Raw genomic sequence first — 26,540 nt, 5'->3', positions numbered from 1 at the left:
TGTGTGGGAAAAAAGCAACATGAGTTATGTACCTAGAATACCCTATTGACCACATAGCAATCTCCAATCAACTACCATGCCTAGCAACACCCTACCAACCACACAGAAAAATCTGTGTGGCCTTAAAGGGATAGTTCACCCAAAAATGAAAATTCTGTCATCATTTACTCACCCTCAGGTTGTTCCAAACTTGTATACATTTTTTTTTTTTCATTTTTTTTGTAATGTTGAACACAAAGGAAGATGTTTTAAAGAATGTGGGAAACTGAACAGTTCTGGGGCACCATTGACTTCCATAGTATTTTATTTTTTTTTGCCTACTATGGAAGTCAATTGTGCTCCAAAGCGGACTGGTTACAAACTTTCTTTAAAATATCTTCCTTTGTGTTCAACAGAACAAAGACATTTTTACAGGTTTGGAACACCTTGAGGGTGAGTAAATGATGACCATATTTAATTGGTGTTTTAAAACCTGCAGATCGTTTGCTTTGTTCCAAAACATGGGCTTAGATTTTTTATAGAGTATTAATTTATATGGAAAAGTAGACTCAGTGCCAAATTTCTGAAAAACAGACATCTGTAAATCTGTATGTAAGGTTATGGCACCTAAGTATTTGTTATAAGAATACTATTTTCTATTATCTATTAGAAAATTATTATTATTATTATTATTATTATTATTATTATTATTATTAACGACTGTTGCAGTGGCCTTTATTTTGAAATGAGCAGTTTCCGGTGGGAGTTGCTCAACGTCTCTTTCACGCTGCTGCCATTTTAGTGCGCGGTGAGAGACGAGTGGCCGCACAAAGAGTCTGCACACATAAACAATGCTGCAATAGTCACGGTCTGCGGTTATTTGTGATAGCAGAGCAGTCGACGTTTCTTTGCTCGGATCGCACTCATATTCCATCATGTCCACCGAGACTCCACTGGACCAGGTAAAGTAAAGACATCTGTGGATTGTGGAGTGTTTGAAATCAAGTGCTCGTGTTTGCGGCCTAGCTTGTTGAGATCGCTCCTAAAGCAGGATGGTGTCGATGTTTATTACACGCCTTTTCACAGTATACGTCGAGTGTTTGTGCAGTGATTGCTTTGTACTGCTGTGATAAATTAGGAAAACAGTTGAGGTGGTAGGAGAGCCGAGTGTTGACGTAATGCTGTTGCTTAGGTGTTGGCGATTGTATGACTGCAGCGCGACACACCACGATGCCTTTGAATTTTTTTTTTTTTTTTTACTTGTACTATTGTTTACAGCAACACTCAGATTTATTATGTTGACTTGAGATGGCCAACGTACTATTTTTCTATTTTAACTTATTATTATTCTAAAATTGTTGACTGGAGAGCTTTAAAGCTACAACCCCAAACTCGTGCAAGATGTATCTTTTCTAACCGAACAGAAGATTTACCTAAAAATCCATAGACTTGCACTGACAGAATGCTCAAACGACACAATACTAATCAAACTCTCACCCATTCTAGCTATTTTTAATCTCTATCCGTTTATTGATATGTGCATCTGTAAAACCTTAAAATAATACCACCCAGGACTCCCTAGCAATGCCCTAGAAACTAATTAGAACACCATAACAACCTCCTAGCAACCATTCAAAAACCATAGCAACGCTGTAGCAACCACCTAGAATACCCTAGTGACCCCATAGCAATCTCCAAGCAACTACCATGCCTAGCAACACCCTACCAAACCACACAGAATATATCATCTATCTGTGTGGCCTTAAATTCTAGGCTACCATTTTAAAACTAATTCAAACATGAAACTATTTAAAGGAACACTCCACTTTTTTTGAAAATAGGCTCATTTTCCAACTCCCCTAGAGTTAAACAGTTCAGTTTTACCATTTTCGAATCCATTCAGACGATCTCCAGGTCTGGCGGTACCACTTTTAGCATAGCTTAGCATAGTTCATTGAATCTGATTAGACCATTAGCATCTCGCTCAAAAATGGCCAAAGAGTTTTGATATTTTGCCTATTTAAAACTTGACTCTTCTGTAGTTACATTGTGTACTAAGACCGACGGAAAATGAAAAGTTGCAATTTTTCTAGGCCGATATGGCTAGGAACTATACTCTCATTCTGCCGTAATAATCAAGGAACTTTGCTGCCGTACGATGGGTGCAGCAGGCGCAATGATATTACGCACCGCCTGTGACCCCCTGCTTACACAGGATAATCAAGTTCCTTGATTATTACGCCAGAATGAGAGTATAGTTCCTAGCCATATCGGCCTAGAAAATTGCAACACTTCATTTTCCATCAGTCTTAGTACACTTAGTTTTAAATAGGAAAAATATTGAAACTTTTGAGCGAGATGCTAACGGTCTAATCAGATTCAATGAACTATGCTAAGCTATGCTAAAAGTGGTACCGCCAGACCCGAGATCGGCTGAATGGATTCGAAAACGGTATAACCTAACTCTAGGGGAGTTGGAAAATGAGCCTATTTTCAAAAAAAGTGGAGTGTTTCTTTAAACTTAAAAGCTATTTAAACAGACTTAACTTTGAATTGAAAACCTTAAAACGTCAAGATTTTGAAACCACTTCAAATGTTTAGCCAGGCTTTCTCGAGACAACATCGAAGTTCGTCTGACATACTTTTTTTTTTTTTTTTATAAATCTAGTTTACTAATAACAAGATAAATGCTGAGTGAACCATGAAACTTTTTTTATCCTTTAGTATATTGAGGTGACTTTTTTTTTTGGTGTCAAAATGCTGTCTATGAAGGCAGCTTTCAAAGTTTTACAGCTGTATTTCAAGTACACTGCACACTTCTCATGTTTAAGATTGAGAACTGTTGATGTTCAGATTACGGTTATATATGCAAAATATGAATAGCTTTTCCCCAGTGTCTTTTGGGAACACACGTCGATGTTGCGCACACTTCAGGATAATCCGGTTTCACATTTGTCGTTTCTTTCCCCCCTCAACAGGCGGCAGAGTACATCCCAGAGAAGGTGAAGAAAGCAGAGAAGAAGTTGGAAGAAAATCCATATGACCTCGACGCTTGGAGCATACTGATTCGTGAAGCACAGGTTTAGTGACACAGGGTTGCATTCCTTTTTCCCCGGGGGTAACATGTTTTGGGAGGGGACGGGAGGGCGAATCTGATGCTGTTTCATGTAAACGGTCTTTGGGACGTACATTATGATTCTGTATGTAAACGAATTCTACTTCTTTTAGAATCAACCCATAGACAAAGCAAGGAAGACATATGAGCGACTTGTCGCCCAGTTTCCCAGTTCGGGCAGATTCTGGAAGCTATACATTGAAGCTGAGGTTAAACTTTATTTTAATTTGATGACATTTTCATATCTGTGCATGACAATGCTTCTCCCCATTTTGATCAACAATGTGATATTCACACAACACCAACAATGCACAATAACCGCAGGGCGTCAAGGGAAACTCTCATAGCTTGTATCATTTAGAGGTTCTCAAGTCATTCTTTTCCTTATACTTTGCAGTTTTATGAGGTGATATTGTTGCATGTTTTATCTGCAACAGCATTAAAACAATTTTAATGGTATTGGAGTGCTTTAGCCTTTATTACTTGTGTCAATTTCTTGCCTCCTGTGTCATTTCTTTGAGGTTGTTGTGGTTTGTTTGTAATTAATAATTCAAGATTTGGTCCATACTAGCATCTACCTCTCTCTCTTGTCCCTCATTCCATATTATACATGTGAGTCGTAGTCCACACATCAACAAAGTCTAGTTTGTCTGAATCCTGAGGCGAATTATATGGTATTTTACAAGTACACACTTGCACCACACAACGCAGCACATGCTCACATTCTTTTAGGTTTAGTATTAGATTTATTATTCACATCCAGAAATAGTTATATGATATATGTAGGAGTGCAGTTTAGGGACAGATTGTAATGGTAAGTATTTTACAAGTAACATTTAGATGCAGAGTTACATTCAACTAACTTAAAGTTAACTTGTGTAGTCACTTAAATGGTTAGGTTTTTGGTCTCTTTATTTAAAAAAAAAATATTCCTAAAAGAATTAGACTTTATGACTATTATATTGGCAACTATAAATGATTAAACCTCGTTTAGAAAATTAAATGTGTAATTTAGCTTTTTATACTCTTGAAAACATTTTGGTGGAGGGTGGTTGTGATCTTTTTTTTTCTTTCTCTATATACTTAGTTGATTGATACAATTGACCCTTTGCTAAGCCCTGTCCTGTAACATTACTGACCAGTCCTACCTTTGCAGTGATTTGCCGTTTTCTTAGATAAGTTTTGCGCTTTCCAAAACTCTCAGGCCTCATTCCCTAATGAACACGTATAATATCAGTAAGAGCATCTATCTTTGTGCCAAGATAAAGTTAAACTTGGTCATTGTCGTAGTCCAATGCATGAGTTTGCAATACTATTCTTGTAGGAATGTTACTAATAGTTCGTTTTCACTCGCATAGGTAATCACTTTCAAAATGTAGTTGTTTCTTTTAACAAAAAAGTGTTCTGATTTGCAGTCTTCAATTTTAAATCATTACTGAATCACAAAGTTGAGAGAATCTCAATTAATTTCAGCCCAAGTAAGAATCATTTCCAATCCATTTTTCTCACTTTATTGATTATCACTCTGTTTACTGAAATCACCTGTTTCTTTCTATGGGATGTTTTGTAAAGCTGGTCTCAGAAACATTAACCAATTGGCGTGGAGCTTATTGAAGGGTAATTTAGGATTTTAGCTGCAATCACATAGCTACAAAATAATTTCCTCTCTAAAAACAGACCTCACCATGGATAAATCAATTGGAGAGCTGTGGTTTTTGTAAAAATTATCTATTTTCGGATCCCCATTTGTGATTTCTTGATAATCAAAAACATATGCATATTTTTTGCTGCTGTCATCTGGATTTAAAACAAGTGTAATGGGTCTGAAAAATCATATTTATTTTGATTCTGTATAATTCATTGAAATAGTATAAAGGAACAATCATGGACCAATCAGTTTTAAGTGTTTATGCACTCATCTGGACTTGATTGAGCGTTTCCAATAATTGTTTAATTATTGTTCAAGCTTTTCAACCCTTAGTCAAAGCTGTTCTTTTTACCCCTACCGTAATAAAATGCACTGTAACAAGTTTGGCTTGTCGTTGTAATGTGCGTTGTAATCTTGTGTCAGTGAGTGTGCGTGCATGCGTGTGTCCGAGGCAAGGAGACGGCAGTACCACAGTGATCATGTCCCACAGCGACTCTGCCTCAATGCCAGTATTTTTCACACTCTGTCATGCTGAGTTTTGGTTTCGTTTGGAGCTGTTGATTGGTTGGTTAAGTATGTCCGGCTAACATCATTTGCCCTGGAGCACAGACACACTGCCAACAACCTCTTACAGCTGACCACAGTGATATTAAAGGCTTAGTTCACCCAAAAATTAAATTTGTCATTAATTACTCACCCTCGTGTCGTTTCAAACCTGTAAGACCTTTTGTTCATCTTCGGAACACAAGATATTTTTAATAAAATCTGAGAGTTTTTTTTTTTCTATCTCCCATAGAAAGCAATGAAATTACCACATTCAAGGTCCAGAGAAGTCGTAAAGACATCATTTTTGTTTTTTGTGCACAAAAAATATTCTCATCACTTCATAACATTAAGGTTGAACCACTGTCACAATGACTGTTTTAACCATGTTTTTACTGCTACTCTGGACCTTGAATGTGGTAATTTCGTTACTTTCTATAGGAGTAAAAAAAAATGATTTAATCAAATATCTTAATTAGTGTTCTGAAGATGAACAAAGGTCTTTCAGGTTTGGAACAACATGAAGGTGAGTACTTAATGACAGAATTTTCATTTTTGGGTGAATTAACCCTTTAATGCGATTAATGTTACAAAGAACCACATAGTTAATCTTGAAATGGCCTTAATGGGATAGTTGGGATAAAATTTTGTAATTTATTGTTCCAAACCTGTATGAGTTTTTTTTTTTTTTTTTTTTTTCTTCAGTGGAACAAAGAAGACCTTTTCTGTACAGTAAAAGTGAATGGGGACCAATGTTTTGGTTGCCATTAACTTTCATTGTATGGATGAAAACAGTTGAAGCATTCCTTAAAATATCTTTGTGTGTGTGTGTGTGTGTCTTCCACAGAGAAAAGTAAATCATACAGGTTTGGAATGACATAAATCATGACAGAATTTGAATTTGAGTCAACTATTGCTTTAATGATAACAGCGCACGCATAGTCATATCATGCAATATTATCAGGTTGTCCTATTTTGCTGCTATTTAGGGACAGCAGTGGACAAAGGGCTTTGTTTGCATAAAGTACAACCCTAGAGTGCAGTACAATTGCACAGACAAAGCGATTCCGAATGAACAAAATTCATTCAGCAAAAATCTGATTTTACCTCTTTTTTTTTTTTTGTTATCAGTAAAAATGCACCAACCCCTGATGGCATATACTGGTTAATCTGTTTTTAAATTTGATAATTTAACCCCCTTCCCTTGTCCAATCTAACCATGACTTCTTTTCTCAAGATGCATTTGAGCTCGTCTTGATGAGTTAGTCCACATAGACTGTTACAGTGTTTACGAAATCATAATTTGCATCTCAGCAATCACAATACCACTGTGATGATCTATAAGATCTTTGAATACTTGGGAGAATTTTCACATTTACTTGCTATTTGTCCTGTGGAATACATTAAGTGCAGTTGCCTCAAATTGCATTCATATGTTATCAGAATTCTGAAACATTTGCAGGTGCATGACTCTGAGTTTTAGTGCAAGTGACAGTTCTGGTAACCGGCCTATCACTAAATCATGCATCCCATGATATTATGTTAATAAACATCAGAATTTCTGTGATTTATTGAACACTTGCAAATTGTTCTGATTACTGTCACCAAGGTAATGTTATCTAGCTGGGTAATAAAACATGATTTATGGGAATTGACAGAATAATCAATGATAGACTTCACTTCAAATTGGTTGTAAACATATTCAACAAATGTTTTGCACTGTAAAGTGTGTTTATGAGTTTATAACTGTCATGGTGCTACATTATAGTTTTTTTTTATTTATTTTTTTATTGTGGTTGCATAGTATTGTTATTTCTGACACAAAAATGTGGTGCAGGGTGTAGTTATTTTTCATATTTGTGGCATGCCAGCTGAGAAAATAATTATTGGTGAGCCCTAAAGTTTCATTTCTGTGACTTAGTGTTGAGAAATGTTTTGAGAAATTGGTTTCTTGGTGTTTTTTTTAATACTATGAATACACATTATGGCAATGTTTTTGCTGTTTAATGTTGGCTCTTATTAAAAGTGAAATATTTATTTGAAGTTTCTACATTTTCCTGTAGAAATTAAAAAAAAAAAAAAGATCTGTAACTGCATCTCACTGCAATTTCCTTCACAGCAGCAACTTCTGCTAAACAGACTTTTGTGTCACTCAAAGGAAGTTGGTGAATAATAGAAATAATCTTATGTGAACCTGTTTTAAATTATTGTAACTATTACAGCAGTTGTTTGTACTTAATGTGCCACAGCTGGTTTATAAAATATTAGCTTTGTAAAACCTTCAGATGCAACCCATAGGGACTATGCTTAATCTTTCCCAGGGATTTTCACTCCAAAAAGAATGTTTACTTATACATATTCGCATGGTTTCACAGACAGGGCTAAGCTAGGATTAGGCTTTAGTTCAATAAGGACATTTAAGAAGCCTTTATAAAAATGCCTTTGAAAAAAAAAAAAAAAACATTGCTGGTGTGCATCTTGAGACAAAACAATGGCACTGACATATTGTAAGATATGTTAGTGCAAATTGCTTGCAGTTAAAATGGCTCAAATGTTAATTTTAGTATGGGACTAGGCTTAAACCTTGTCTGTAAAACCGGGGAAATATCCATTACACCATTTGAAGCTTTGTGGCCCATCCATGACTCGTTTTATGTGCATATTCTTCAAACTCTAGTGAATCTTATGACTCTATGCAGCATCACATGCAGTTAATAGAGGAGGCCAGACACATTATGCAGGGTTGTGTGAATGTCACATCGTTGACCTTAAAAGGGTTGTGTGTGCATGCGTGTGGACTCTGGAGCAACTTACTACATTCTGTCTACTGACAATATATATATTTTTAATAATATTGGTTTTCAAATGTGTCCACAGATCAAGGCTAAAAACTATGACAAAGTTGAAAAGGTAAGCATTTGTTATCGCATGGAAGCCACATTTTGAATTTATTGAGCTTATGAAATCGTGTTGGACACACACATAGGTGTAAGGCCATAAAAGCTGAGCTTTATCTAGGTCAGCACTCAAAAGCTCAGGGAGAGTAAACATGAAGATGGTGTAGTGAAATAACACCCTGCTACACTAGAAATATCCTGTTTGCTGTTTACAGTTAATCAGACACTTAAATATGAGGGGGAAAACTCAGATTTGACTCTTTATGATGGTGGATGTATTTGTTATATCCCAGTTCAGAGAGCAATTCACTGTTAATGCAGTTTGGCAACAAAACATCAGGGTCGGTTTTGTTGCTTATCTCATGTGACTCTTTTGTTTCTGAAAACACAACAGTACAGGATATTCTTTGAGATACCTTAAATTACCATGTAAATATGAATGTTAATTATTCAGTATTATGTCACAATACTATGATATTGCCATCTGATGATCACAGATTATCTGCCAAAAATTTTGAATTTTGAGCGTAATCTAGAATTGGTTGACTTTGATATGTGTTTTGTATTTAACCGCCATCATGATCAACGCTACCGTCACAGTGTTATTTGTATGCATGAGTCAGTGCTGTACTGTCATTTGAGGTGCTGTCTTGTTCGTCAGATGGGTTTGTTCACTGTTCAATCTCTTGCTCAGTTATTTCAGAGGTGCTTAATGAAGGTTCTGCACATTGACCTGTGGAAGTGCTACCTCTCATATGTCCGGGAAACCAAAGGAAAACTGCCCAGCTATAAGTATGTGACATGATTGTGTTTTCATGGCTTTAAAGTAGCAATCAACTGCCCTTTCAATGCCTGATGGCAGTATCTAGAGAGACGGCTGATTGAAATTTCATATACAGTGGGGGCAAAAACTCTGAGACCACAATTCAGTCTGGCATTGAAAATCTAATCATAAAACGGATAGTTCTGGTCCTTTATTTAAATCTAGAAAGAAATAGTTTTAGATTATAAAAAGAAACTTTAAAATTAAAATAAGCAATATTTCAGATTCTCCCTAATCAAATGTGTGACATTGACCTTGCAAATTGAAGCACAAGATGCTTTTTGAAACATCCTCAAATAATAATTATGGATAACATGATTATCAGGTTTTGCCATTAAAGTGAAGGAGGGACATACCAAAAAACAAATTATAAAATGTTAATTTTTCACTTCAACTTTCCTCTTATTGTTATGCTGATTATATAATTTATATTAGGACAAATTTTTAAATTAGAAGAATGCATTTTTATTAGTTTTTTCAGACTTTTGGACCCATTGCATATAATACTACACTGCCTGGCCAAAACAAAAAATGGATTTAAATAAGCAAATGTCTATGATTGGGTCATTATTGCAATGATTATTATGTTTCTTGCATGTTATATGTTTGGCAACAAGCTGCAGTCCATAATTGTTTTGGTTAAAAACTATCCAAAATCAATTTTTGAGCATGTACATAACCAGCCAGTGTTCAAAACTATCTCCTTACCTTAGCCCGATTCAAAACTGTAAGCTTGTAATAATGTTTTCTAATTTTCGTGGTACTGGTGGGTTTCCACGGGAAATTTGAGCATGCAGCTGTTCGTCTTTGCATCATTACGTCACGTCTGTTTACATAAAGAACGAGAGACCGCTAGTAGGCTATAACACGTGAGGATTCTGCAGATGATGGATCATTTATATCCTTTTCTCACAGCAGCTGGAATAATTAAACTTATCATTTTGATGGCGGATTGTATGGTATGACAAATTAACGTTAGCGATTAGACTGTACAGAAATTAATCTACAGTTAATGTTAACACACACTAAATACACAGTCACGCTGTATTGTTAACATTAACAATTTGAGAACAAAGTTTAACAATATTAATAATCTGCAGGGTTTGACGTGATCTGAGCAAAGCGATCGTTAGATTTAATCACCATTGGCAGTGCAATTTACTGTAATGCTTTTTTTTTTCTCAGTTGGTCAGAACAAAAGTGGCAGATTTGTTACTTGTTCAGATGACATTTTCTGGTGAAAATTCTTATTTTGGTCATACTTCCACGACTACAATCTGTGATTCTGAAGTACAGTATCCACTGGTGCAGTGACTAACAGCCAACATTCTCCTCAAAGCATTAGATTCATCCGCGTGCCCACGCACAACCCACTTAAAAATGGTAATTCCACAAATGACTGCAATTGCAGGTTTCAAACAGAGATGGCGACAAAGAGGCAAAACTTACAGACTGCAGCTTTAACCCTATTGGAGTGTGTAGCTTTTTATTTTTTAAACAACCATGTAGGAAAACACATCATGGCCATATTCCAGGATGACAAAGCCAAGATTCATCAGGCTCAAATTGTGAAAGAATGGTTGGGCGGGAGCATGAAGAATCATTTTAACACATGAATCGACTCTTGCATTGTCAATACAAGATCTTGACCAAAAATCACATTTATTTCCATCAAGAGGTTCATAATTTTTTTGGTCAAGATCTTGTATTGACAATGCAAGAGGTGAGCACTCTGTAAAGTCTACTCCAGCACATCCCAAAGACTTACACTGAGGTTAAGGTCAGAGGTGCCAATTCATGTGTGACTCTTTTGGCTGGGCAGTGTATTTAATAATAGCAAATGAGACAAAATTATGGAAATTAAATGAATGTTTTTTTATAGTGTCACTTTTTCTTAGAGCATTAAACAGACCTCACTTGTTCACTTTCATGTGCGTTGTGATTTGTATATGTTCTTGTCGCACATAGTTAGAAAGCGACTTTAAATGTTCTGTTCTTTGACAGGGAAAAGATGGCACAAGCTTATGATTTTGCTTTGGATAAGATTGGGATGGAGATTATGTCCTATCAGGTGAGAGTTTGACAGTCTTTATTAATCCTGATTTGTCCTATGGCATCATAAACATTAACTCAAAACTCTTCTCTTAGATTTGGGTGGATTACATCAATTTCCTCAAAGGAGTGTAAGTACACCGTCTGTATTCTCAAAACCCATTTCACAGTCATTTAAAGAATTTCATAATTGGAGGCAAGGCATTTGACGAGCTCTCTGTATGTGGCGTCTAGAGAGGCCGTGGGGTCGTACGCTGAGAATCAGCGGATCACAGCCGTCAGACGCGTGTACCAGAGGGGCTGCGTCAACCCCATGATTAACATTGAGCAGCTATGGAGGGACTACAGTAAATATGAAGAGGTGAGTACATAGAGGATGATGGATGTGTTATTCTGATGGAAAACTGCAATAATTCAGGTTTGTTATGAGGAACTGCTCTTCAACATTGAATAGGACTTTAATTGATTGTAATCAGGGGTGTTGGAGCATGTGCCCCAATAAATTATTACTGATAAATGAATCTAAATAAAGCTTGTGAATCAGCAACACATACAGTTTATATCCAAAACAGAGTACCGAAATATGGGGATACTTTTTGATGGGGGGGCTGTGCCTCAGTACAGAAAGGCTAAAAACAGTTTTGGTTGTAATGTGCATGGTGTTGACCTTAAAATTGTGCATTTTTGTTTTTCATAAATCGCTTTTGTTCCATTATAAAGGGCATAAATGTGCACTTGGCCAAAAAGATGATTGAAGACCGGAGCAGAGACTACATGAACGCCAGGAGAGTTGCCAAGGTGAGTTCAGCTCTGGTTGTGTGGAAAGCAACAGGGCCTGTCATTATGTTGGTCCTCAAAGCATATAAAAAACACCTATACCCATAAATAAAAATACACCATCCATGAATAAAAATACACCATAATTAACAAAAAAATTGTAAATATCGCACATGGTCCCATCTGCAGCTCTGGTTATCCATGGCTATGAACCCCAGTAGCAATTTACAAGTTGTAATCTTAGGCTACATCAACGTTTTCATTTCAAAACCCTCTCCACACACACTAGTGCTTTCAAGCATTTTCCAAAAGTTTCTCGATCACACTGAAACTTCGCAAGTCGCTTAAATAATCTTGCTGGTCATGTGTAACACGTAATAAAAGCTCACTTAGATGATACAGAGAGACCAGACATAATAAAGTTTTCACACTATTCTTCAGGCACAATCACTTTATTAACAAAATATCTCACCACTTATAGGTGCGTTCAAGTTGCACTCAGTCGGCATTCATTGTGTGGTCTAAAACACAGTTCCCCGTGTTTTGATGCAGGACCGCAATTGCGAGTAAATTTTCTGTTATCTTTGCAGGAATGTAATATGAAGATTTAACAAGTAACATTTTATCTTTAGCAAAACTGAATAGCACATATTCGGCAATATAAACAGATATCTATCGGTACAATATGGGTCACATATTCATACAATGGAAAAATGGCATTTTCAAATGTATCCACTTGGGAGCGAGCATCTTCAAAAATACAAAAATGCAGTCTCTGTGTAAAGAACGCCAAAATGTAAAGAAAAGGCTGTGTTTTCAAATGTATCTGGATTAGTGTAGATGTAGCCTTATTTTATTTGATACCAAAAACTCTTTTTAAGTCAATAAAACTTTAGATTTCTTCTCGTCACTTTCCTCTCGGTTCTAACTGCTGATGGTGTGATTTTTAACCCCTTTCAGGAATATGAAACTGTGATGAAGGGTTTGGACCGGAACGCCCCCTCGGTGCCGCCCCAGAACTCCCCACAGGAGGCCCAGCAGGTGGAGATGTGGAAGAAATACATCCAATGGGAGAAAAGCAACCCACTGCGTACCGAAGATCAGACTCTCATCACCAAGAGAGGTAGATTCATAAATAATGAGCAGCATGTTCTGACAATCGACCAACTGCTGTTTCATTTGTATGTCGAGCATGACTGTAGTCCAGTCAAATTTATTTGTGTAACATTTTTCATAATAGACATTGTTTCAAAGCAACTTTACAGAAAATCATGACGTTATGTTTATAATAATATCCTAATATCTTAATGCCTTTAGCAGATTAAAGCTGGACAATAATATATCAAATTTACGTTTTGCGATGATGCAAGCAAACAAGCAGTTGAGATTTGCTATATAGTATACAGTATATCACCCTATGTGTGTATACTGTATTTTGTTGGACACCCTTTATATAAAGGTGCCATAGAATGCTTTTTCACAAGATGTAATATAAGTCTAAGGTGTCCACTGAATGTGTCTGTGAAGTTTCAGCTCAAAATACCCCATAGATTTTTTTATTATTAATTTTTATAACTGCCTATTTTGGGGCATCATTAAATATGCGCCGATTCAGCTTGCTTCCCCTTTAAAGGTCCCGTTCTTCGTGATCCCATGTTTCAAACTTTAGTTCGTGTGTAATGTTGTTGTTAGAGTATAAATAAAATCTGTAAAATTTTAAAGCTCAAAGTTCAATGCCAAGCGAGATATTTTATTTAACAGAAGTCGCCTACATCGAACGGCCAGTTTGGACTACATCCCTCTACTTCCTTCTTTAATGACGTCACTAAAACAGTTTTTTGACTAACCTCCACCCACAGGAATACACAAGAGTTGCGTTTGTAGAGTGTGTTTGTCGCCATGTCGTCGAAACGCTGTTATTTTCATCCCGCAGTCCAATCACCGGGTCTGATTCCGGCTCAAATTGATAGGGTCAAATTAAAGACATGTTTTCAATAACACTGAGCGCGTGCATCTCCACGTTATGGTAAGAGGCGTGACCTTTCCGGGCAAGATGCGCTAAGCTGCTGTCGAATCACAACACAGGAACCGCTGGCACAATCAGAACTCGTTACGTATTTCTGAAGGAGGGACTTCATAGAACAAGGAAGTCATCAGCCCGTTTTTATGACAGTGGAAACAGCGGTATACAGATAAGTAAATTATGTGAAAAATACTGTGTTTTTTTTACATGCGAAACATGAACACATGTTATATTGCACACTATAAACACAATCAAAGCTTCAAAAAACCATGAAAAACGGGACCTTTAAATGCTCGCGCTCCCCGCCCCCCGAGCTCGTGACTCTATAATACATTGCATAAACAAAGTTCACACAGCTAATATAACCCTCAAAATGGATCTTTACAAAGTGTTCGTCATGCATACTGCATGCATGCATCAGATCATGTAAGTATAGTATTTATTTGGATGTTTACATTTGATTCTGAATGAGTTTGGTGCTCCGTGGCTAAAGCTAACATTACACACTGTTGGAGAGATTTATAAAGAATAAAGTTGTTTATGAATTATACAGACTTCAAGTGTTTAAAAATGAAAATAGCGATGACTCCTGTCTCCGTGAATACAGTAAGAAACGATGGTAACTTTAACCACATTTAACAGTACATTAGCAACATGCTAACGAAACATTTAGAAAGACAGTTTACAAATATCACTAAAATCTGCCATTTTTCGCTGTTGTCCTTGCTTGCTTACCTAGTCTGATGATTCAGCTGTGCACATCCAGACTGTTGAATGCCTTGAACATGAGCTGGCATATGCAAATATTGGGGGCGTACATATTAATGATCCCGACTGTTACGTAACAGTCGGTGTTATGTTGAGATTCGCCTGTTGTTCTTCTGTCTTTTAAACAAATGAGATTTATATAAGAAGGAGGAAACAATGGAGTTTGAGACTCACTGTATGTCATTTCCATGTACTGAACTCTTGTTATTCAACTATGCCAAGGTAAATTCAATTTTCAATTCTATGGCACCTTTAAGAGCTGGGTGATAAAAGTTAAAATTTACAATGAAATAAATATCAGTCAGTTGATATTTGCTATATAGTATATGTGTCTACACGAGTGTACTGTGTGAATTCAGATAAAGTTGCATATAATATGCATTATTGGCTAAAAGTGATGTCCATGTATGTCAATGTAAGTCTATGTATGCTTTTTGTTTTTCTATGCATTTTTTTTTCTTTTTTTGCATAATAAAATAAAACCTGTAGCTGTAGTTTGCCTTTATTTCCAAATAATTTTGTCAGATAAATACCTAAACCAAGTTTAGTGTTTTGTTCTTCCCTCATAATTAAATATCTTCCTTATATTTTGATAGTTTAATCGAACTTGTAGGGTCATTAATGTTTTGCGATGATATAAACGCACAAATGTACTGATATACATATATAAAAGTTAAACAGATGTAAATGTACTGAAGTGCATTGTGAAATTCAGTCTGAGATCTTCTTGGGTAGAATTTAGTCACATGCTGGAGGACAGTGTCTGATGTTATTTGTTGTTAAATTGTCTGTATCTAACTATATTATTTGTCACTTGCAGTGATGTTCGCCTATGAGCAGTGCCTTTTGGTACTCGGGCATCACCCTGACATCTGGTACGAGGCGGCCCAGTACCTGGAACAGTCCAGCAAACTTCTGGCAGAAAAAGGGGTTGGTTTGCACGTCACTATATAAAACAGTTTTACTGATGGTTCTTGAATTTGAAATGATTTCTCTTTGGTTGTATTTAGTTGTTTAGGTGTCATATTAGCATGATGCACATTTCCATGATCTCTTTCTTTCACTCTTGATCTCCTCATTCAGGATATGAACAATGCCAAGCTGTTCAGCGACGAGGCAGCTAACATCTACGAGCGTGCCATAGGAACTCTGCTCAAGAAGAACATGCTGCTGTATTTCTCTTTTGCAGACTATGAAGAGGTAAGACCTCTCAAACTCATGGACTCAAAGGTCCAAAGCTGTTGGACCTTTAAAAAGGCCAATAATCTACACTTTTAATGCATTTTAAGGCCTTCAATGAGGTCTGTTTATGTTAGTCAAGGTCTCTTGCACCAAAAAAAAGTCAGAATTTAGTTTTATGTGACAAATCTTTCCACCCTTTTTCTGTTGTCTGACCGTGACAATTGACGTTTTGCTACTGTACCTTTATGTCTTCTATAGGTAATTGATATAAAATAAAAGGCTGAGGCCTGGTTGAGTTAGTTAGTAGTGTGCTGAAACTCACGGATATGCTAAGGGGTGTGACATTTCGGAATCATGCTTGAATGGTTGATCAATCACAACACAGGTCCAGCTGGCCAATCAGAGCTCATTGTGCCTTTTCGGAAGGAGGGTCTACAGGAACTAAACAGTTACTTACAGACTGCAAGAGAGATGCTGCAAAAATGTCAAATATGTGAAAAATAATGTTTTTGTTGTTCTAGTAAACCATAAAACCAAAGTCAAGAATAAAAACAAAATCACTCATGATTGTCATCTTGATATATATATATATTTTTTTTTTTTGCTTAGCTTTCATTAATGCAAAGGGAGATTAATTGATTAAACTCTTTTATTTCAAAGGGGCAAGAAAACTCCTGTCCCCTGTAATGACAATTCAACTTTTGACCATTCATAGTATTGATCTGATCTGATTCGCAGAGTCGCATGAAGCACGAGAAGGTTCATAGCATATACAACCGTCTCCTGGCGATAGAAGATATCGACCCTACTTTGGTAAGTCAAGCTCTCTTTGGAGACAAACATCTGGGTTCATACTGACATGGAAAAAAATAGCAATAATAAAGCTCTCTCAACCTAAATTGTGTTTGATTTCTGAGTGATTCAAGAAAATGCTTTTTAAAATTCCTCTCCGCTAATCATTTATCGTTCACAAATATGAGGGATGCCTGAAATATAACACTGCATAGTCATGAATGAATGAATGAGCTCTAACATTTGTGTTTGTTTTGCTGTCTCTGCTAATAAAGAGACTGACCCTCTGATGTTTTTGATTCGTTCAGGTTTATATACAGTACATGAAATTCGCCAGAAGAGCTGAAGGCATTAAGTCTGGCCGCTCCATCTTTAAGAAGGCCAGAGAGGATCTTCGCACACGGCATCATGTGTACGTCACTGCTGCTCTGATGGAATACTACTGCAGCAAGGTAACATCAGCACCGCTCGTCTGTTATATAGACATTACCGTTCAAAAGTTTAGTGCTGGTAAGATTTTAAAAAGTTTTTGAAATGAGTCTTTCGTGCTCAGAAAGGCTGCATTTATTTGAACAAAGATACAGTAAAAACAGTAATACTGTGAAATATGCATCATTACTCCAGTCTTCAGTGTCACATGATCCTTCAGAAATCATTCTAACATGCTGATTTGCTGCTCAAGAAACATTTCTTCTTATTATCAATGTTGAAAACTATGAAAGCTTGTTTCCATCATAAAATTAAAAAGGTAATTGCGACTATCTCACATTTCTGACTTTTTTTCTTACAATTGCGAGTTATAAAGTGAAAATTGCATGATATAAAGTGAGAACTGCGAGATCTAAACTGCAATTGCATGTTCACGTACAATTTGTTGCACTGTTGCACTTCAGCATATTTTTATGCGTATATGTCTACATAATGTAGAAGGTGTACATTCTGGGTATAGTGTATAATGTGTAGTGTTAACTGTATGTATGTACATACTAAGTATAATGTGTAGTGTAGTGCTAACTGTAAGTATGTCTAATGGTACACTGTGTGCACTGACTATATGTATGTGCATATTGCACATTTTTACCTGTTGAAGTCTGTATGGTTATATGTTAACTGTTTCTGTAATTTTCTGGAGCATGCTCCCAAGAATTTCACTCTCCAAGGCACATGTGCTGTGGTGATGTGACAATAAAAATTGACTTGACTTGACTTATAATGCCCAATTGTGAGGGGAAAAAATACTGACGTTTATATCACGCAATTCTGGCTTTATTGTGAGTTTGTCTCGCAATTCTCAGAAAAAAATCTTTTTAATCAGAATTGCAACTCTATATCTCACAATTCTGACTTTATATCAGGCAATTCTGATTTTATAACTCGCAATTGCAAGAATAAAAGTCAGAATTGTACGGAAGAGGATTAGGGCCAAGCAATAATAAAAAAATAAAACCATCTCGAGATTAAAATTGTTAAATTTCGAGAAAAAACTCGTTAAATTTCGAGAAAAAAGTCGAGATAAAATGTTGAGAATAAAGTCATTAAATTACGAGAAAAAAGTCGTTAAATTACGAGAAGAAATTCGTTAATTATGAGAAAAATGTTGTTACATTTCGAGAAAAAAGTCGAGATAAAATGTTGATGATAAACTCATTAAATTATGAGAAAAAAGTCATTAAATTTCGTTAAATTATGAGAAAAATATTGTTAAATTTCGAGAAAAAAGTCGAGATAAAATGTTGTTGATAAACTCATTAAATTATGAGAATAAAGTCATTAAATTACAAGAAAAAAGTCGTTAAATTATGAGAACAAATTCGTAATTTAACGAATTTGTTCTCGTAATTTAACAGCTTTTTTCTCATAATTTAATGACTTTATTCTCAACATTTTATCTCGACTTTTTTCTCGAAATTTAACAACATTTTTCCTCATAATTTAACGAATTTGTTCTCGTAATTTAACGACTTTTTTCTCATAATTTCATGTGTTTATTCTCAACATTTTATCTTGACTTTTTTCTCGAAATTTAACAACTTTAATCTCGAGATGGTTTTATTTTTTTATTATTGCTTGGCCCTAATCCTCTTCCGTAGAATTGTGAGTCGCAATTACCTTTTTTATTTTTTTATTTAGTGGCGGAAACAAGCTTCCATAGAAAACAGTTGTTCTGCTACATATTTCTATGGAAACTGTGATGCATATTTTGGGGGTGGATTTTTTTCAGGATTCTTTGATGAATAGAAAGTTCAAAAGAACAGCATTTAAAACGGAAATCTTTTACTGTGACTTTTGATTAATGCATCCTTTCTGAATAAAAGCATACTTTTTTTGACAAAAAAAAAGACCTTTTGAACGGTACTGTATATATGAAATGCATATATTTTGGGGTCAATGACGACATTAAAATAACCTTAACCGTTTTAATGTTTTTTTTTTTTTTTTTCATGCTGTTCGATATCTTGACTGAAAAAATGTCAGGTGGTGTATATATGAAATGCTTATGTTTTGGGGTCAATGACAATATTGAATACCATTAATGGTATTCATGTTAATTTTAAAAAGTTAAAAGATTTCGTTGTTTACCAAAGTTTTGATTTCATGACTAAAAATGTCAGGTTGGTGTAACCAAGTAAAAAACCTCCTGTAATTATCATTTCCTTGTTATGGGTTTCTTTTCTTGTTATTTGACAACAATAGAGCATCCTGGATGATTGTTACACCTCACTGATGTTCGAGGTAAATTGATGAAATATTAGTAATATTTTAAAACAAAACTAAGTCAGAGTGTATTATTTTAAAGAGAAAGAAGCAAGCCAAACTGTCATTTTTATTCATTATTTAATCAAAGGCTGTTTGATCAAAAAATGTATGTATTTTTTTTATAATGAGACCTTCACTTTGTTACACCACCTGTATTTCATTTTAGGTTTTGCCCCTTATTTTTCTTTATGCCCCTCAAACATCATAATGACTTAATTTAGAAATTGCCTTTTAAATAAATGAATATCCAGACACACAAAACCGACTATCAAAATGACTGTTCTCTTGCCGACAGGACAAATCTGTGGCCTTTAAGATTTTTGAGCTTGGACTGAAGAAATACGGTGACATTCCTGAGTACATTTTGGCGTACATTGATTACCTCTCTCACCTAAACGGTAAGCACACACCATTCGATTCCCTTCATACACAATTTCCTTTTAATCTGATGCCAAACGATCAGTGATATTTATTAAGCCTGTACTGCTCTAATGTCACATTTCATACAATCTGTATCATGTTAGGTGAAACACTAGGGAAAACAATTTCAGCCAAGCATTGTGAGATTGCGTATCATTGACACGTCCTTGAGATGACTGTTTATTTACACACACAGAGGATGATATCTGACTCAGGAGTGCTTATCAGACCAAACAAACCATCCGTCCGCTTTATGAAGTAGATAGCTAGGAGATGGTGTTTGCCTTGCAGTAAACATCGGTCGTGTTTATCTTGTCGCTAGGCTATTACCAAAAAAGAGAAGTAAAAAGCCTGGCCAGGAATGAGTTTTTTAAAAAATGACAGTGAATTATTGAGCTGTTTGCCCTTCCTTCCATCACAGAGGACAACAACACCAGAGTCCTGTTTGAGAGAGTCCTGACGTCCGGCAGTCTTTCCCCTGAGAAATCTGGGTTAGTGGGATTGTATTGATCTTTTTATTTTACGCAAATATATACCATCTGTTTCTTTTCATTTACTCTTAAATATTCCTGACTATATGCTGGGCTTTTCTCACTTTAAAATGGTTGAAGTCTGTGTTATTTTAACCCTGGATTAACATAATCATTGATCAACGGATTGATGGTTCAGTCGGATTTAAAAAAGCCTTCAATTGAATACTTCAATTGATCCGACTGAGCTCGATCTGAATTAAATTATGATTGGAATGGGATTGGAAGGGGTTGTGTTGATCCGAAATATCTGGATTAGTAAAATAAGATTAATCTTCTCAGTTGGATTCAAAAATATGCCATATGATGTGGATTGCATATGGTTTACGTTGTACAAAGATGTGTGTTTATTTACATCTTTTGTCTTATGACTGAATAAACGCTAAATATTTGCTAAACAATCTCCTCGGATGTATATATTTGAACTTTCCTTTTAGAAATGTCGTCAAGGCAAAAGCGGAAATTATGCCCGCACATTTACATGTGGTTTTGTGTAACAGGGAAATCTGGGCACGTTTCTTGGCCTTTGAGAGCAACATCGGGGATTTGGCCAGTATCCTGAAGGTGGAGCGAAGGCGTTTCATGGCCTTTAAAGATGAATATGAGGGAAAGGAGACGGCTTTACTGGTGGACAGATACAAGTTCATGGATTTGTATCCCTGCTCCCCCAGTGAGCTCAAAGCCCTTGGTTACAAGGTACGATAAGAAATATAATCATTTTAATTCACAAATTCACAGTCATTGGAAAGGCCCTGGTATACTCATGACAAAGTTCTTCGTTTAAAGGGTTAGTTCACCCAAAAATGAAAATTGTTGTCATTTACTCGCCCCTCATGTCGTTCTAAACCCGTAAGACCTTCATTCATCTTCGGACCACAAATTAAGTTATTTTTAATGAAATCTGAGAGCTGTCTCTCACTCCATTGTCAATCTACGCAACTACCACTTTCAAGCCACAGAAAGGTAGTAAAGACATCATTAAAGGTCCCGTTCTTCGTGATCCCATGTTTCAAACTTTAGTTAGTGTGTAATGTTGTTGTTGGAGTATAAATAAAATCTGTAAAGTTTTAAAGCTCAAAGTTCAATGCCAAGCGAGATATTTTATTTAACAGAAGTCGCCTACATCGAACGGCCAGTTTGGACTACATCCCTCTACTTCCTTCTTTAAATGACGTCACTAAAACAGTTTTTTGACTAACCTCCGCCCACAGGAATACACAAGAGTTGCGTTTGTAGAGTGTGTTTGTCGCCATGTCGTCGAAACGCTGTTATTTTCATCCCGCAGTCCAATCACCGGGTCTGATTCCGGCTCAAATTGATAGGGTAAAATTAAAGACATGTTTTCAATAACACTGAGCGCGTGCATCTCCACGTTATGGTAAGAGGCGTGACCTTTCCGGGCAAGGTTCGCTAAGCTGCTGTCCAATCACAACACAGGAACCGCTGGCACAATCAGAACTCGTTACGTATTTCTGAAGGAGGGACTTCATAGAACAAGGAAGTCATCAGCCCGTTTTTATGACAGTGGAAACAGCGGTATACAGATAAGTAAATTATGTGAAAAATACTGTGTTTTTTTACACGCGAAACATGAACACATGTTATATTGCACACTATAAACACAATCAAAGCTTCAAAAAAACACAAAAACGGGACCTTTAAAGTAATCCATGTGACTCCAGTGGTTAACCTCAATTTTCTGAAGCAACACAAAAAAAACATAATTTACCACTTTTTAAAATGCTTTTAATTAAGAATTACAGCTTCCGTTTCTACGATAAAGCAGCTCTCCAGTGTGTTTTTCACTCACGTCTGACCTCGACAGACTGAACAGAAGAAATTAACCTGAGAAGATTTCCATGTCAAAGAAGCCACACCTACTTATTACATAATCACCACGGACCAATGATAGTTCAAAAGTGGTTAACAGCCGGAGCTGTTTCGAACTCCAAAAACGAACTCCAAGCGACTTTCGTTTTGGCCTGATTTTGTTAAAAAATGACGTCTCACCAGTTTGTTCGTTGATTTTGCTTGAAGTATATCGGGGCCTTGATACATCACTAACTTGTGTTACCATCTAAACATTCTCCATCATCTGATTGGCAGGATGTGTCTCGTGCCAAATACGCAATGATCCCGGAGGCGGTGGTCACTCCTTCTACTCCTGCGCTAAAAGACGAGGCCGACCGCAAACCTGAGTACCCCAAACCTGACACCAGCCAGATGGTTCCTTTCCAGCCGCGTCATCTGGCACGTGAGTATGACTTCATCAACGGCTCACATACGTTTAACGTTAAACCCCTGGTCTAAATCATGCCAATTACATGTCAATAAAGTTGTACAGTTGCATACGATTGTACTCTGAGATCTTGTTGTGCTTTGCTAAGTTTGGTCACATGTCTTTCTGACAGCTCCTGGACTACATCCTGTTCCTGGAGGAGTGTTTCCTGTCCCTCCCACTGCTGTCATCCTAATGAAGCTGCTGCCTCCTCCCAGCTGTTTTACAGTCAGTTCAACACCTCGTCTTCTCTTTACTGCTTTAGACAGTAGCATGACTGTCAGAATATCCTCATGTTATTTAACCAAAGACTTGTCATTGTACAGGACAGTGTGGTCATGTGTGTGTGTTTTTGTTTTCAGGGTCCCTTTGTACAAGTAGATGAGCTGATGGATTCTCTCAGAAGATGTGTATTGCCTGAGAGTAAGTATCACAGAATAACATTACTTAATTTACTCATTCATAATGAATGAAACCAAACCCTAGCCCTATAGTAAGTACATGTTAATAAATTAATGAGAATCTATCAAAAATACTAAGAATTACATTATTTTACATTTATTTTTTTATCATATTCATGGAAAAACGCCCCCCATTCTCATTAACACAATGCAAAAGTACAGTATGTAAAAATAAAGTATATGTAAACTTTAGTGCTGTCAAACGATTAATCACATCCAAAATAAAAGTTTGTTTACACATGTATGTGTGTAGTCTACATTTATTCTATATAAATACACACACATACATGTATTTTTTTAAAGATATATATATATATATATATATATATATATATATATATATACATGCGTGTTTGTGTATTTATCTATATGCATAATAATAAAAACACAGTACTCACATTATATAAACACAAACCTTTATTTTGGATGTGATTAATCGTTTGACAGCACTAATAAACATAAAAATGTGTCTGAGTGAATATCATAAACCCCAAAATTTATATTACTTATACAGTGAAATATCTATAATAGTAGTTTTCAATGTACTGCTTTTATGTTTTAATTACAAAAATATGTTCATTATATTAGCATTGCCATAATTTACTTTATTAAAGTCAAAAGAGAGTAAAAAATGCATTATTTTACTTTTTTTAATCTTTTTTTATGACAATCAAGCCCCTCCATTCTAATTATCATAATGTAAAAATTTATAGTATATATATATATATATATATATTAAAAAAAAGCATCTAAACATAAAAATATATACAAGTATACAGTACTGTTTAAAAAATTTAGAGTTGGTAAGATTTATAGGAGTATATAAGTATATAATTCCAATTGTAACATGTTTATACCTTGTAGTAATATTTATTGTACCATTTAGGACAGCAGATGTAATGCATGTTTATTAAAAAAAAGTTACAATTTATTTTAAGGTGTCCTTCTTACAGTGTAATTTTGCAATTTAGTACGGAGTAATATTAAAGGATTAGTCCACTTTCAAATAAAATTTTCCTGATAATTTACTCACCCCCATGTCATTCAAGATGTCCATGTCTTTCTTTCGTCAGTTGAAAAGAAATTAAAGTTTTTGATGAAAACTTCCAGGATTATTCTCCTTATAGTGGACTTCAATGGCCTCCAAATGGTTGAAGGTCAAAATTACAGTTTCAGTGCAGCTTCAAAAGGCTTTAAACGATACCAGACGAGGAATAAAGGTCTTATCTAGAGAAACGATCGGTCATTTTAGAAAAAAATACAACTGTATATGCTTTATAAACACAAATTATCTCCTTGCACGTGCTTCCGCTTTCTGTATTCCTCAAAAAGCTTACGCTGTATGTCCTACGCCTTCCCTATTCAACTTACAGAAAAAACGGATCTGGAGCTGCGTTCGTTCCGTAAGTTGAATAGGGAACGCGTAGGACATACAGCGTAAGCTTTTTGAAGAATGCGGAAAGCGTAAGCAGGTGCACAGAGATCTTTTGTGTTTATAAAGCATAAACAACAATTGGAATTATATACTCCTATAAATCTTACCAACTCTAAATTTTTTAAACGGTAGTATATACTTGTATATATTTTTATGTTTAGATGCTTTTTTTATAAACTATATTTTTTGGATTATGATAATTAGAATGGAGGGCTTGATTGTCATAAAAAAAGATTAAAAAAAAGTAAAATAATGCATTTTTTACTCTCTTTTGACTTTAATAAAGTAAATTATGGCAACGCTAATAATGAACATATTTTTGTAATTAAAATCAACATAAAAGCAGTACATTGAAAACTACTATTATAGATATTTCACTGTATAAGTAATATACATTTTTGGAAATTGTGGGTTTTATGATATTTACTCAGACACATTTTTATGTTTATTAGTGCTGTCAAACGATTAATCACATCCAAAATAAAGGTTTGTGTTTATATAATGTGAGTACTGTGTTTTTATTATTATGCATATAGATAAATACACAAACACGCATGTATATATGTATATATGTATGTATATATGTATATATGTATGTATATATATGTATGTATATATGTATATATGTATGTATATATGTATATATGTATGTATATATATATATATGTATATATATATATATATGTATATATATATATATATATGTATATATATATATAATATGTATATATATATATATATATATATATATATATATATATATATATATATATATATATATATATATATATATATATATATATATATATATATATATATATATATATAAAAATATAAATGTGTGTGTATTTATATATAATAAATGTAGACTACACACACATGCGTAAACAAACTTTTATTTTGGATGTGATTAATTGCGATTAATCGTTTGAACAGCACTAATGTTTACGTATACTTTATTTTTATATATTGTACTTTTGCATTGTGTTAATGAGAATAAGGGCCGTTTTTCCATGAATATGATAAAAAATAAATGTAAAATAATGTAATTCTTAATATTTTTGATTCTCATTAATTTATTAAAGTGAAAATTATTATTATTATTATTGTAAAATATTTTAATAAAAATCAACATAAAAGCCATATATTGAAAACTACCATCATAGATATTTCATGGCATAATTAATAAAATTATTATTATTTTTTTTTAATTCAAATAATGAGATTGGGGTACTTAATTGTCACACATGCCTAACATAATGTCATTATGCAACACATGTTTTGGGGTGAAATATGTCACGTACGTGTTCTTGACATTTTATGAGATTTGGTCAACTGTAATGATTATACACTAATTCCACAAACTCGATCTCTCTCTAGCTGTAGATGCTGCTGTAGAGTTGATCACTGGGAAACAGTTAGAGATGACCAGCGAAGGAAACGGGCCTGTGGAAAACCACGCTGTTGCTAACAAGTCCTTGAAAAGGCCTAACGCGGATTCAGACGAGGAGGAAGACAAAGGATCCATCGCACCTCCCATCCACGACATCTATCGGGCGCGACAGCAGAAGAGGATCCGATGAGCTGACCCGAAAACACACAAACACACGCACCTGAACATCACAAAGGACGATTGAACCCGAACCCACCCGTGTGTCAGAGCTCGCTGAAGCCGTACTGACTCCAGCTTCCTCCCTGGTTTACTGTGAACCTGCGCTCCTACAGCGACGCAGCCAGTGGACGAGAACGAAACGTGTCCCTCAGTGTCGACTCGTGTTTCAGAGGGCTTTCAGACTCATCGCTAGAGATCACAAGTCCATCTCGTACCCGTCATCGCTGATCTCGTTTTGGTTCAGTGCTTTCAAAGTTTCTTTTTTTTTAACAGTTTTATTTTTTAAAACTGGGTGGTTTATACTGTATAAAGTTTTTATTCTGATTTGCCTCATAGTTCTGAACTTGCCATGTGTAGTTGCTGGTGATGGAAGAGTTGAAACTCCTTTTGTAGTGAACTGATGATCACACACAACTGGCTTCCAATAAAAAAAATGATAAAAATTGTA

The 26,540-nt window shown here is 35.4% G+C and overlaps 1 protein-coding gene across 2 annotated transcripts; it reads left to right on the top strand.

Annotated features, from left to right (window-relative positions):
• Positions 1–737: 737 nt before the first annotated feature.
• Positions 738–26,540, top strand: cstf3 (cleavage stimulation factor, 3' pre-RNA, subunit 3). Of its 2 annotated transcripts, XM_048168478.1 has the most exons (22): positions 738–941; positions 2,958–3,059; positions 3,208–3,303; positions 8,163–8,195; positions 8,877–8,974; positions 11,010–11,076; positions 11,154–11,188; positions 11,292–11,418; positions 11,778–11,855; positions 12,795–12,957; positions 15,446–15,555; positions 15,709–15,825; positions 16,546–16,620; positions 16,908–17,051; positions 19,294–19,332; positions 19,652–19,754; positions 20,198–20,267; positions 20,807–21,002; positions 22,413–22,560; positions 22,718–22,812; positions 22,947–23,007; positions 25,861–26,540. In XM_048168478.1, the coding sequence occupies exons 1-22, from the start codon at positions 915–917 to the stop codon at positions 26,061–26,063; spliced, it is 2,187 nt and encodes a 728-aa protein (XP_048024435.1). In that variant the 5' UTR covers positions 738–914; the 3' UTR covers positions 26,064–26,540. The 2 variants fall into 2 exon arrangements, with proteins under 2 accessions (XP_048024435.1, XP_048024436.1); XM_048168479.1 differs by lacking the exon at positions 19,294–19,332 and having other exon boundaries at positions 739–941.

The sequence above is a fragment of the Megalobrama amblycephala genome, linkage group LG19 (genome assembly GCF_018812025.1).
Source record: "Megalobrama amblycephala isolate DHTTF-2021 linkage group LG19, ASM1881202v1, whole genome shotgun sequence".
In the NCBI taxonomy this organism is placed as follows: domain Eukaryota; kingdom Metazoa; phylum Chordata; class Actinopteri; order Cypriniformes; family Xenocyprididae; genus Megalobrama; species Megalobrama amblycephala.
The sequence above is the reverse complement of the archived record's forward strand: the minus strand, read 5'-3'. Positions and strand labels throughout refer to the sequence as shown.